This window comes from Mirounga angustirostris, unplaced genomic scaffold (genome assembly GCF_029215605.1).
Source record: "Mirounga angustirostris isolate CCGP_5_RB_7025 unplaced genomic scaffold, mMirAng1.0.hap1 SCAF_1, whole genome shotgun sequence".
In the NCBI taxonomy this organism is placed as follows: domain Eukaryota; kingdom Metazoa; phylum Chordata; class Mammalia; order Carnivora; family Phocidae; genus Mirounga; species Mirounga angustirostris.
Window position 1 is genome coordinate 157,813,104 of NW_026991709.1, and position 13,949 is coordinate 157,827,052.

At 61.1% G+C, this 13,949-nt stretch overlaps 1 protein-coding gene across 2 annotated transcripts in view; it reads left to right on the forward strand.

Annotated features, from left to right (window-relative positions):
* The window catches only part of PLXNA1 (plexin A1), a 50,244-nt gene extending 40,949 nt beyond the window's left edge, over positions 1 to 9,295 (forward strand). Inside the window, exons 26-32 of one of the 2 annotated variants that reach the window (XM_045904195.3) lie at positions 714 to 817; positions 1,088 to 1,184; positions 1,533 to 1,723; positions 1,916 to 2,085; positions 3,628 to 3,840; positions 3,922 to 4,072; positions 5,869 to 9,295. In XM_045904195.3, coding sequence (XP_045760151.1) covers positions 714 to 817; positions 1,088 to 1,184; positions 1,533 to 1,723; positions 1,916 to 2,085; positions 3,628 to 3,840; positions 3,922 to 4,072; positions 5,869 to 5,964 — 1,022 coding nt within the window. In that variant the 3' untranslated portion in view covers positions 5,965 to 9,295. The other variant, XM_064591093.1, reaches the window with a different exon arrangement.
* Positions 9,296 to 13,949: the final 4,654 nt, after the last annotated feature.

Sequence of the window (13,949 nt, forward strand, 5' to 3'; positions counted from 1 at the left end):
GGGGTGCTGCAGGCCGTGGGGGGGTCTGTGGGAAGGGATGTGGTCTGGGCTGGGCTCTGGAAAGCTGCTCCCGGCCAGGGTGAGGGGAAGAAGCAGCAAGTCCACTCAGAGGCTGCTGCCCTTCAGGGGACAGGCAGGTGGTGGGTGCCCGGGCACTGAGGAGGGGGTAGGCTTATCGGAGCTGGGGCAGGGGGCCACTCTGGCTCATGAGCCAGACAGGTAGGGGCAGCTGCAGAGCTAGAAGGGCCCGAGCAGGCGGGGGAGGTATAGGGCCCGGGGCTCGTGTGGTAGCTGGGCTGGAGAAGCCGGGGTGGGGCACTATGCTGGCCTCAAATGCCAGCCTGAGGAGGAGGGCCTAGAGCTCTGGAAGGCAGGGCATACTGCGGGAGGGCCGGGCTGCCCCCGGTGGAGCAGCTGCAACAGGTGGAGGGCTGCCCAAGGGGGTGTGGGCAGCAGCAGGGACACTGGGCTTACCTGCAGGGGTGCATGCGTCCTGCTCAGAGCCAGGATGGGAGCTTCGAGGAGGAGAGGAGCCCTGTCTCTCCTTTATCCTGCTGTTCCAGGCCTCTCACTAAGTGTCCACAGGATGCCCTGCCCCCTTGGGGCCTGTCCTTTCCCTCCAGCTATGAGAGGCCAGGATCAGGGGGAGGGAGCGGTGGGTGGGTGGCACCTGCCCGGGTGGCCTGCCCCTCCAGCACTCCCCTTCCCCCTAGAGTGGCGCCAGGGCCGCATGGCGCGCATCATTCTGCAGGATGAGGATGTTACCACCAAGATCGACAACGACTGGAAGAGGCTGAACACGCTGGCTCACTACCAGGTAACCCCCAGACTTCCTGACCCTCCGGCCACAGCTTGGGCCTCTCCTCTTGGGGCCCCAGGGCAATGCCAGTGTCCAGGCCCCTTGGGCTCTGGGCAGCGGATCTCAAGGAGAAGAGGATACAGGGGCCCCACACAGCCCTGCAGGGGCACTGCTGGGGACACTGAGGCTCAGAGTGGTGAGATGACTGGCCTCCAGGCTCAGACCAGGAGGGGGTGTCCTTTGGGCCCCTCATGATGGGTCACACATCTCCTGGCCCTCTGCCCGCAGGTGACGGACGGGTCCTCGGTGGCCCTGGTGCCCAAGCAGACGTCCGCCTACAACATCTCCAACTCATCCACCTTCACCAAGTCTCTCAGCAGATACGGTGAGGGGCTAGATGGGAACGGCAGGGCCCACAGGCCTGGATGGGACGCCTCCCCAGTGCTCCCTGCTGCAGGCTGGGAGGGGGCTTCTTCGTGGCTTGTCACTTGGAAATGGCTTTTCCCCCAAATGTGGAGGCTCCTTTTCCCCAGACATTATGTAGTAGTCCTTTCTGCCATCTCCCTGATGTCTGTCTGTCCCCAACAACCCAGGGTGGCGGGGCTGTTGATTCCAGTTTTCAGATGAGGAAACAGCCTCAGACGGGAGCTGCCAAGGCCACCTGGCCAGCACCAGGGTAGGCACTGGGTGCTAGGTGTGGAGGGCCCCCCACTGACGAGCAGGGTGCCCACAGAGAGCATGCTGCGCACAGCCAGCAGCCCCGACAGCCTGCGCTCACGCACCCCCATGATCACGCCCGACCTGGAGAGTGGCACCAAGCTGTGGCACCTGGTGAAGAATCATGACCACCTGGACCAGCGGGAGGGCGACCGAGGCAGCAAGATGGTCTCCGAGATCTATCTGACGCGGCTGCTGGCCACCAAAGTAGGCCCTGGTGGGCAGGTGGTGGGCATGTGGGGGGCGGGGGACGGCCAGGCCTGGGCCTCAGAAAGCAGAGCTCAGAGCAAACCCCTCATCCTCACCCTTATCCTGTGGCAACCAGCTGCCCAGGCTACCCGGGAGGCGAGGGGGGCAGCCTGGCGGCCCCCCTGGACCTCTGCCCTCGCCTGCCTGCAGGGTACGCTGCAGAAGTTTGTGGATGATTTGTTCGAGACCATCTTCAGCACGGCGCACCGGGGCTCAGCCCTGCCGTTGGCCATTAAGTACATGTTCGATTTCCTGGACGAGCAGGCTGACCAGCACCAGATACACGACTCAGACGTGCGCCACACGTGGAAGAGCAACTGGTGGGTTCGGGAGGATGGGGCGTGGCGGGCGCCCCAGGGAAGGGAGCAAGGGCACTAGGGGCCCAGCCAGGGAGGGCTGGGGGCTGTGGGGCCACGGGAGGCTGGCCCCCAGGGACAGGTTTGCCCGGGTGAGGAGAGAGGCCCCCCTGGGTTCACTGCCTCCGAGCTGAGGCCAGCCCCTCGGCGGGTGCGCCTTCCTGACTCACCCATCTCGGGGGCATCTGATGCCTCCCCGCCCAGGGTGTGGGCATGTCCTCTGCTCCAACCTGTGGGACCTGCCTTAGGCGTGGGAGGTGAATACGTGTGTGTGCCCATGCCTGTGGATTCATGAGTGTCTTTGGGTGTGCGTGGCTGTGTGCAAGTGTGTGAGTGCGGGCTTGCGTGTGAGCAGTCGGCTCAGTGGGATGGGCCCATTCTCGCCGGCTGCAGTGAGGACAGTGAGAGCCAGTGCTCCTGAAGCCCTCCCCCCTCCCCCTATGGGGCCAGCAGCCACCACCCAGTCTGGCTTTTGTCTCTCTGAGCCTGACCCTGGGCCCTTGGCACCATTTGCCCTATTACAGAAGCTCCTTTGCCTTTGGCCTCTGGCATCTTCCTCCCTTGTCCCCTGGTGACCTTAGCCCTCCTAGGACTTTGACCTCTACAAGCTTCCCAAGCCTGGGATGCAGCCCTGGCCCTGGTTGGGACCCACCCTGGGCCTCCAGCTCCACCTGAGCTGCTTAAGAGGGTTCCATGGGGCACTGGAGAGGGGGCAGCGCCATGCAGGTTTGCATCGTCCAGGGGAATTTTCTGTGATGGTGGAATGTTCTAGATCTGTGCTGTTCAGAGCAGTGGCTGGCAGCCATGTATGACTACTGAGCATTTGACAGAGGACTGGTACAACCCCAAATCTGGATTTTTACCTTCATTTAATTCTGTAAAGTGGCACACATGGCCAGTGGCTAGTGCGTACCCTAGCTGAGGGCTGTCCTAGAGGTGGCATCTTGGATGAAGAGGTCAGCTATCTGGGGGGCTGTGTCTCCTGGACCCCTTCCTGGTCTTGCTTCCAGGGCCCATCTGGGTAGGAGAAGGGGTGAGCCAGGCCAGGTGTGCCCTGTCTTGGGGGTGAGCCTTCCCCTGGAGGGGAGCCTGCTTAGGTGTGAGCCAACCCCCTGGTGTGCCTGCATGAGTGTGTGCCTTCCATGGGGGTGAGCCAGCCCGGGTGTGTGTGACCCTTGATGTGAGCAGGCATGCAGGCCTAGGAGGACTGTGGCCATGTGCATTGGGCACCCAAAGGTGAGGGAGCACTTCTGGGTCTGTACGTCTCACCCATGTGTGCCTCTGAGGGGAGGGCTGCCCTCCTGGAGGCACTGGGGGGTGGGATGCACTCACCAAGAGTCCTGGCTCTCTCTGGGCCTCAGTTTCCCCACCTCCATGGAAATCCGTGACCAGTGTGAAGGTCAGAGCCAGGAGGGCTGCAGGCCTTCTGGCCGGCCCCTTCCCACACCATCGGGAAGGGATGCTGAGGCCCTGTCTGACCGTGCACCTGGGCCCACCCGCCCACAGCTTGCCCCTGCGCTTCTGGGTGAACGTGATCAAGAACCCGCAGTTTGTGTTCGACATACACAAGAGCAGCATCACGGACGCTTGCTTGTCAGTGGTGGCCCAGACCTTCATGGACTCCTGCTCCACGTCTGAGCACAAGCTGGGCAAGGACTCACCCTCCAACAAGCTGCTCTATGCCAAGGACATCCCCAACTACAAGAGCTGGGTGGAGAGGTAGGCAGCTCCAGGGGGGTGGGCGGGCAGGCAGGCGAGGGGCCAGGACCCCACTCACGGCCCACCTGCCGCCGTCTGCAGGTACTATGCTGACATCGCCAAGATGCCTGCCATCAGCGACCAGGACATGAGCGCCTACCTGGCCGAGCAGTCGCGGCTGCACCTGAGCCAGTTCAACAGCATGAGCGCCTTGCACGAGATCTACTCCTACATCACCAAGTACAAGGATGAGGTGAGCATGCGTGCTGGCCCTCACCCAGAGCCCCCTGTCCCACACCTGCCCAGCTCAGACCCCTGCCAGATGCTGCCAAGCAAGCATTCTCCGTTAAAGCCCCTTCAGCTACCCCTGTCCCACCAGCCCCTCCCCACATCTCAGGGCTGGCCGGGCGCTTGCCTTTTCCACTCTGCACCCCGACTGGCCACCTTGCTCACCGGGGCAGGGAGGGAATGCTGTCTTGACTCCCTGCCAGGCCTGGCAGTGTCGGGCTGGGCTGCACTAGGTCAGGGATTGTGCTTCTGGTCATTGTGGGGCGTGGGGGAGTGGACGGCAGTGTCTTTCCAAGGTGGAGACTGTGGGTCAGTGAGTGCCTGTGCCCTGAGGGCCCATTACAGTGTTTATTAGCCTGGGTGGATGTCTCCAGGGCAGGGCACCAGGCCTTTCCTCAACCTTTAGCACCTTCCCCTGCTGACTTGGAGTGAGGCTTCAGGAGGCCTCCCAGGTGTCTGCCAAGCTGGCGCTCCCTGAGCTGTCCGGGGAGGGAGGATGGACTTACAGGCTGGATTGGATAGGGCACAAAGGGCTGGAGCAGCAGGATGGGCCTGGCCAGTGCCAGGGCCCTGAGGCCAGAGTGGGCCCTGTTGCAGGACGGCAGAGGCGGGGAGGCTGAATCAGCCGGCCCTGGGGGAGGAGTAGGAAAGGCTGAGGCAGGGTTCCTCGCTCGGTATACAGGCCTCGGGGAACTTGGGCTGTTCCCTGAGTGAGATGGGCCTTCAAGGTTTAGAGCCGTGATTGTACTGCCAGATAGCAGGGGACGAGAGGGAGGCAGAGACCAGCAAGGCTGCAGCCGTGCTGCTGGGCCATGGGTTCAGGGGCTGGGTCTTGCCTATCGGATTGGCTGTGGGCCTGATTCCAGACCTGTGGCTGAGTGACAGAAGTGTGAGGCAGGCTGCAGGAGGCAGGGGTCTGAGGGGCGAGGGGTCCAGCTATTCAAGTGTGAGGGGACAGATCTGAGAGCAGGAGAGTCTCAGGCTCTAGGCCCGAGTGTGGGATTGGCAGCCAAGAGAAGGAGGCATCCGTGAATGGAGGAGGCAGCCCCAGAGGTGAGTCCAGAGCCGGGAGGGGACAGGCAGAGCCTTGGGACTGAGAGCCAGGGACAGGCCACGGCAGATGGCCGAGTGTGGAGGAGGATGAGTGACCTACAGGGTGGGGACTGAAGCCTGCCTTCTTTAGGCCCCCGAGGGAAAGCAGAGGGGAGCTAGCAGTCCTTTCTGAGGAGCTCTGCTGTAACGGGGTGCAGAGAAACGGGAGGTGGTTGGGGGGGGCTTGGGTGCAGGGAGGTGGCGGCGGGGCTGTGCTCTGGTGGGCTGACTGCCAGTAGGACACAGGAGTGTGGGCAAGCAGAGGGCCCAGCGAGGGCTCGGTGCCTCAGGCAGAGCTGGGGTGCAGAGCAGGCTGTGAGGGGGTGGTGTCTGTGCCCCGTGAGGCCAGGCCCTGCTCTGACAGACCTGCGCTGAGAGCCCCAAGGGCTGGCTGTGATGAAAGCCCAGTTTGGGGGACAGGGTAGGCATGGTGACCTGGGGGACTCATTCTCTACACTGGGGTCTTGGGGGTCCAGGCTCAACCCAGGCTCCTCAGCTGAAATGGAAGGAGTGGAGCCTAGTGCAGACTCTGGAGTCCCCGCTGGTGGTGGCCATGTGACATGCTCCCTGGGCACCCCTCCCACTCCCCACCCCGAGCTTTCTTGTACCCGCCCCACGGGAGCAGGTGGCCCTGGCCAGGCCCACTGATGCCCCCGCCTACCCCCGTAGATCCTGACTGCCCTGGAGAAGGATGAGCAGGCGCGGCGGCAGCGGCTCCGGAGCAAGCTGGAGCAGGTGGTGGACACAATGGCCCTGAGCAGCTGAGACACTCGGCCGTCACCGCCCAGCGGAAGCTGAGCGACAGGGCCCGCAGGCGCGGCCTCCGTCTGACAGCCGGAGCTGGAAGGCCCCGGAGGCAGCCTTGCCCCAACTGTGCCTCGTGCCAGGGCGCTCGGGGGCCGGGCGTGCGGTCCAGTGTCCTCCCGGCCCTCCCCCTCCTCTTCCTGCCTGGCGGGGGTCCCAGTTCTTCTTGGTGTGGGGGACCGTGCCTGCAGTGCCACCCGTGCCCAGAGCTGCTCACCACGGGGCGGGGGGAGCCCGGCTGTGACCAGGGGCTCCTGGGGAGGAGACGGTGCTGCCGAGGACCTGCGGGTAAGGCTGGAGCCCTCCGGGAAAGGGGTAGCTGGCCTGGTCCGTCTCCTTGAGGCTGTGATGCCAGGGTCAGAAGGGCCAGGACGAGGGGCTAGGAGGGCGCCAGCCGTTCCCGGCATCCTGGGCGGAGTGTGAGGCCCGGGCCCCGGACGGCAGCCCTGGGCGGGGGAGGCCGAATGCCCAGGGCCCAGCCGAGGGGAGCTGAAGCCGGCCCGCCTGCCGCTGCCTGCCCGCCGCGTCTGGCACCCCCACGCTCGCTGCTGCACCACCGCCACCATCCTCCGATTCACCGCGTGCTCTCCGCGGCCGCGGCCGAGGCCGGAGCGCCACGTCAACCTCGCCCAGACAGGCCCCAGCTCCCTCCTGTGGAGGGGCTGCAGAACGGTTCGCCCAACGCCCCCACGTGACTTCCAGAAGGACTCGGTGACTCCTTTCCTGTCCTCAGGGCTGCGCCTCTGGGAGCCACTGGGGCCTGGGGCTCCGGGTCATGAGCGCACGTTCCCGTTATTTATTCCCCCACAGTGCCGCTCCCGGCACCAGCCCCTGGGCGGGTTGTGCTCTCCGGCCGCGCGGGTCTTGGGAGCAGCCCCCGGCCACCCTCCTCCCTCGTCCCCCCTCTGTGTCCCCTGCTCTCCGCATCCACCTTCAGCGGCTTCTGGTCTGGCATCTCTGCAGCGCGGTGGGACATCTGGGGGACTTGTTTTGGTTGTTTTAGGGGAGCACTCTGGGTGGGCAGCCGGGGCTGTGGCAGGGCCCCTGGGAGTAGGACGCAGTGACCAGAGGTCCTGGAGGTTGGCTCTGCCCATCCGCCCTCAGTGAGCAAGAAAGAACACGTTTTTAATTAAAAGAACTCTGTACATATATATATATATGTGGCTCTAGCCTCAGTCTCCAGCCCCAGTGGGGTCCTGTATAGTTAACTGGAGGAGGAGAAATTTTACAGTGTAGAATAAGGAAATTAAGGCAGTGGGAAAGCAATACCAAATGGTCGTGGAGGAAGTGGCCAGGGCTTCCCCCGGTGGCGTGCCCCCAAGGCCTCTGCCCCTCGACCTGCGGGTCATCCTGTTTTCATTTGTTGACGTACAAAGGAGAAACCTTCTCGCTGGCCCCTCGAGAGTGTCCAGGGCGCGGGGCCGTGGATTCCTGCATGACCGTGCTAGCGTTTAGTCTGACTTGATCTTTTTAAAACTGCAAGTGTTGAATACTAGAGGTTGTTAGACCCCTTTTTTTATGTTTTTTAATTAATCAGTCACTTGTGAGGAACAAACAAGCGGCCCGGCCCCTTTTCAAGTTCACTTTTTCGACGGTACTCAAGATTCCCACGGACTTTAAGGGACAGCTAACTGTGGCCGGCCCTGCGCCCACGGGCTGCCCGTCTTGGGGTCCCCCCTCCTAAGCAGCGTGAGCCACACCCTGGAGATGAGGTCAGGGGTCGCTTCCTCCCGTGAGGGAGCTCCGTGAAGTCGGAGCACTCCTGGTGCAGGAAGCTCCTGGCACGGGCCGGATGGGGGACCCATGGGCACCGGGCAGGGCTCGGGCCTCCTGCGGCTGTGCATGCCCCGCTGGAGCTCAGGCCGCCCCCGGCCCCAGCACAGCCCCTGTAGACTTGTCCCTGGGCAGCCCAGCTGAGGCTGGTCTGGCTAGAAATCTGGCTGTCTTTTGTTAATGGCTCGCCTTGGCCTGGATTCTCGTCCCCGGGTGCACCCCTGCCTCCCCTCTGATGTCTGGCCGCGCCTGGGGGCAAGCCTCATTCTCCCTGAAAGTCTTCCCAGGATGCCGGCTTCTATGTGAAGCCCCTGTTCTTCCAGTTCCGTGAGGTCAGGTTGGGGTTCCTCGGCCCCTGTGTCCCTCCTCTTCAGAATCTAGTTCCGGCCCCTTCCTCTGCCCTCCCTGGTCCCCGCAGAGCCGAGCCCCCTGTGCCTGCCTCTGCGAGGTGACAGGTTCCAGGGCGGGGCCCTCCCCATGCCCTTGTCACTTGGACGGTGGGCGGGCAGGGCAGTGGTGGCAGAGGGAGGCCAAGCACTTTAGCAGTACCTGTTTACATGCGAGCCCGTGGAGCTGGTCTTCGGCCTGCCTCACCCCTGCAGCAGATCCCGCGCGCCTGCCTTCCTGTTGGGTCGTGCAGTTAGGCTCTGCCTCCTCGTCACTACTTCCCACGGCCCTCCCAACCCTGTAGCACCCTACTGACACCTCTGCGCATCCTCCTGCCAGGGGCTCCCACCCCAAGCTCCGACACTGGCACGGCGGCCTGGCAGGAACCTGGAACTGAAGCCCTGCTCTGAGCAACGGCGGTGGGCGCCCCTCTGCCGTCCCAGGGCTTGGGGGATCCAGGCCTCAGTGTGGGCTGCAAGGGCTCCCAGCCTGTCCCAGACACTGCTGCTATTGCCTGCCCTGCTACAGGCCACTCCTCCCCACCCCCCTGCCCGGCCTTCCCGCCCCTCCCCGCCCTGCCCCCATCTGCACGGTCTCAGGAGTGCCCCTAGACAGCTCACACCTCGCTCTGGGAGCCTGGTCTCTCCATATACCTCGAGCTTGCCCTGTATTCCCTGACCCAGGGCCCGGGGAGCCGGGGCTGGGGGCTGTGGAAGAGGGACCTGGGGTGCCCCAGACGGAGGGCCCCAAACCTCCCTCCCACCCTCCCTGGTTTGGCCTTGCTGAGAGTACCCCCCACCCCCGGTTCCCCAGTTCTGGATCTGATGGCTCACGTCGTTGGTGCTACACAAACTAGAATAGATATATTTAGAGAGAGAGAGATATTTTTAAGACGAAGCCCACAATTAGCTGTCCTTTAATGCCACAGAGCCCCCACCCAAAAGAAGAGTGATCACTCGGCCGGCCCGAGCCGCCCGCCCGGAGGTCGCTCTCCCGCAGGAGCAGCGTGGCTGACGGGCGCTCGGCCCGCGGATCGTGTAAATACACGGCTATTTCCTATTTTACTGTTCTTCAGATTTAGTACTTGTAAATACACACACACATTAAAGAGAGATTAAACATTTTTGCTAAATCTCTTGGCTCTGAGTGTTCGTTGCTGGGAGGGGTCTGGGCAGGGCCCACAGCCCGGCAGGCGCGCCCTACACTCCAGTGCGTCTCCTGCTTGGCACCGGGCCCCTTGCCCGCCGAGCTGGGTGCTGATGGCTCCCAGCGGGGTTCGCACCAGCACAGCCGCGTCATCCCAGAACTGCCCGCAAGAGCAGGCTCTTGGCCACCGCCGCTTGGCCAGGCCCCGGGGGTTTGCTGCCCTGGGGTGGGAGCGCTGTGCTAGGGGGTCTGGGGACCTTGGAGGCACTCAGGAACTGTCAGACTGAAAGCCACCAAGGTGTGAGCCCCTCAGGGACCCCACACGCTACTTGTCAGAGGTTCTGCTGGTGCTTCTCCTGGGCAGCAGGGTCAGGAACACCCGGCTCGGAGTGCTGGTTACGGGGGTGGGGGGGGCTTGTCAAAATGCAGATCGTGCTCCAGAGAGCCAGGAGGGGCCTGGCCGCCCCAGGGCCTTCGGGCCACCTTGGACAGCAAGGGCCCTGAGCCGCGTTTACCAGACTCTCTCAGCCAGGAGCATTCTTTTTGTTGGGAGCCCCGCAGCTGAGGAACCCAGTGGGGAATGTTGGCCTTTGCAGCCCAGACACGCTCTCCCATCCCAGGAAGATCTGGGCCAGTACTCTTCCGACGAAAACGGTGTTGTACAGTCTCTGCTGGCACGTGGCTCTGCCCAGCGGCCCCGTCTCGAGGCCCGTCTCCTCTAGGGCCAATAGGGATGGCTGTTGCTGACCCAGAGGGTAGGCATGGCATCAGCAGTGGTGATTTTGGATGCGGCAGGCCTGTCTCTGGGTGGGACAGGTGGGACACGTCCCCAAAGGACATACCTGCCGATGGACCACTTGTAGCTCAGCCACTGTCCAAGCGTGGCTGGTGGATGGACCGGTTTGGACCTCTATGGGTAGGGGTTCTTACCCCCAACAGTTGGAGAGCTGGGGGGCACACAGGTGCTGCCCAAAGCCACACAGTGGGAAGTGACAGAGCCAGATCGAAATCCGGCCACAGCATATCAGGAGGGAGTCTCCCAGAGAGCCCCAGCAGCTCTCTCCGCCTGCTTTCCTGCACTGTCTTTCCTTTCTGAGGGCTCTGACAGTGGTCCATAAATCATAATCAATACCTCCTGCTCCAAAATGGGCCTGTCCTGACAGCCGGGCTGCAGGCACTGAGCTCAGCGCCAGGCTCAATTACTAAAGAGAAATCAGTGTAATCACCATGAAATTGCATCGGAAACAAATTTAGCAAATGCGTCCCGTTTGGGGTGTGACGTGGCCTGTTCTCATGGCTCAGTCCCCTCCAGCTTTCCGGCACAATCATCCCTGCCTCAATTACCCTCGTTAGGCCGCCGGGGGCTCCAGCCCCACCAGCCCGAAAGTAGGCGATGGCCTCTGAGTTGCAATCAGCGCTCACTGCGCCGTGATCACGCGTAATTACACAGTGAGCACCGTGCCGGGGGGGGGAGGTAGGGGCCTTCTGATTGCCGCACACATTGGCTCATCCAGGGTATTAAAACCATCAGCTATTAATACCAGGGCTTGCCGGCTGCACTGAGCAGGGCATGTCAATGGGGCTGTCTGTGGATGGCAGAGGGGTGAAGCTCTGGTTTGCACTTGGCAGGCACTGGGCTAGAGAATCAGAAGCTGGAGGAGGCCAGAGTCCACTTGGGAGGTTCCTGCAGATGTCTCCGAGGGGCCTTGGCCCCATTGTGCCCCTTTGGGGCCTTCCTGGACACCCAGGAGCATATCAGATGGTTTTGCTTCATGGGTATGTGTGGCCTTCCTGAAAATGGACAGGGTGGGGCCATGTGGCTTGTGGAGATCATTGGATGGTCAGTGAAGTGGCTTGGGGCACTTCTAGGTTGGGCATCTAGTAGTCCTGCAGTGAGGATTCTGGAAAGCAGAACCTCTAGCCAGCCTGCATTGGGTGCAGGGCTTGAGCACAAAACAAGCTCAGTTGTGCTGGAGCTGGGCATCTGGGAAAACTGCTGTTTCTGCAGGACAGCCCAGACTACACTGACTGATACAAACCGGTAGCATTGCTACCCAGAGGAGGACGTGGGGACAAAGAGAGGTGAGATCAATCACTCACCCACGGACACGGAGCTGTCAGTGCCAGAGCCAGAATTCAAACTCAGACTATCAACTCACTTGGGGTCTTATTAGTTAGTTTGAGAAATCAACTTTCCAGCCATCATTGCTGCTTCCAGCTGAAAACCACTCAAATAACACAGCATATTTTTCTTCTGGGTGGCCCTCTCCATTATAAATAATTTAACCTAAACTTAACCTAACCTAAATTGGCTTGAGCAATGAAAGGGAACTGGTTGGCTCATGTAATAGAAAACTCCAAAGGTGTGTCTGGCTTCAGGCACGGCTGGATCCAGGAGCTCCATGAGGTCTTGAGGAATCTGTCTTTCTTCTTCTCTGTCATCTCAATGGCTTCATTCTCAGGCAGGCTCTTCCCAAGTGGGAGGCACCAATGGCTGCCAGCAGCTGTAGACTTACCAACCTAGCAACACCTTTGGTCAGCACATGTCCAGGTAGGGATTTCATTAGCCAACTTTAGCACACATGTCTCTACTTGAACTGATCATTCTGGCCTAAAGGACAAGGTGCTCTGATTGGCCAGACTCAGGTCCCATGCCCAGTGGGAAGAGGAGTCAGTCCCTTTGCACCTCAGGGGTTAGCAAACTGTAGAGAACTGTGCATTCGAGAAGGAGGAAGTCTCATGTAGTTTGTAAGTTTCTGCTATGTCTGTGTGCAGGACACCTGAGGGGATGGATTGTCAGAAGTGCCTAGGGCATTTCTATGATTATCCAGTCTCTTCCCAGGGGGCCCATAATTAACTGCTGACTGCCCACTTGAAATGCACTTAAAATGCCTGAGTCCTGTCTGCCCCCCAGCTTCTGCTGCCCATGTGACCTTGGTTGAGGGGGACATCTGGCCTGAGGCTGCCCATGATACCAGGGAACCCTGCCAGGTGACAGATGGGGCCAGGCCTGGGGGGAGTGACAGGGAGGCCGTTACACATCTCTGGCCATGAGGGGTGATCTACCCCAAGCACACATTGGATGATAGTGCATTCTAGTCCCTAACTCAGAAGTACTTTTGAAAGAGGGCTGGAGTGCGGACCCCCAGGGCTGGGGATGGGGGTGGCCAGAGCTTCCTGGGCTACTCCAGCCTGAGTGATGGCATCTCTCCTCCACCTCATCGACCCCCTTCCACCCAATCTTCCCCCCCCACTCACCCATACACACACCCTCTACAGGTCCACCTTTGCCCCCCCATCCTACCCACCTACCAGTCTACCCCATTGACACCATCCATCTCCATCCATCCCCTTCCAGTGGCAATCCACTCCTCCTTTTTCTACAGCTGTCCAATCATCTGTCCACAGGTCCATCACGTGAAGTTGAAGCAGGAGCTTAGAAGAATCTGAGCCTCCAAGTGTTGGCGAGGGTGTGGAGAAATGGGAACTCTAGTGCTGTGCTGGTGGGAAGGGAAGGTGGTGCAGCCATGGTAGAGAATGTTCTGGAGCGTCCTTAAAAAGTTAAACATAAGCTACCGTAGAATCCAGCAGTTCCACTTCTGGGTAGACACGCAGGTGAACTGAAAGCAGGGACTCGAAGAGGTATTTGCACACACACTCACAGCAGCTAAAAGGGGAAGCTGCCCAGGTGGCCATCGACATACTGTGTCCTTCCCGTTCTATGAGGTGCCGCGAGTCGTCAAGTGCGCAGACACAGAAGATAGCACGGTGGCTGGGGGGGGTGGCTGGAGGGCAGTGGGGAGCTGTTCAATGGGGGCAGAGTTTCTGTCTGGGAAGATGAGAACGTTCTGGAGACAGACGGTGGGGATGGTTGCACAGCAGTGTGAATGTACTTAGTGCCGCTGAACTGTGCACTTAAAATGGTTACGGTAAATTTTATGTTATGTGTATTTGTCCATATTTAAAAATAATAGTAAACAATTTAATTAATTAATTTATTTGTTGGAGAGAGAGAGAGCACAAGCAGGGGGTGTGGCAGGCAGAGGGAGAAGCAGGCTCCCCGCTGAGCAGGGAGCCCGACGTGGGACTCGATACCAGGACTCTGGGATCATGACGAAGGCAGACGCTTAACTGACTGAGCCACCCGGGTGTCCCCCTTTTTTTTTTAAGATTTTATCTATAGAAAACAATTTTTAAAAAGAGTCTGAGGTTTACTGTGTGGCTAGGAGGGCCACAGAATGTTCTGGGGCTGGAGAACTCTGTCTTTGGGGCTTGGTGGTCCCATCTGCTCCCTCAGTGGCTGTGCTGGTGGCCTCACACCTCTGTCCTCATCTGACTGCCCTCTGGACACCTCCCCTGGGGCCACTCACAGCCGCCATGGCGGAACCTCTCACCTCCCCGCAGATGTCCCGCAGCCTGCCTTCCCTCCACCTGCAGAGGTCCCGGCCCCTGCCCCACAGCACACTGCCGCCTGTGGGCAAGTCTGTCCCGCTGAGCCGGGGCTCCGACGGCAGGCAGGCCGGGCTGGGGGGCAGCTCCAAGGCCTCTGCCCCCAGCCGCCGGGCCCAGGCACAGCGCAGGACTCGGGAGGTTGGGCGCCGCGTCTCTGGGCCCCGCAGGCCAGCGCTGGGACTCGGCCA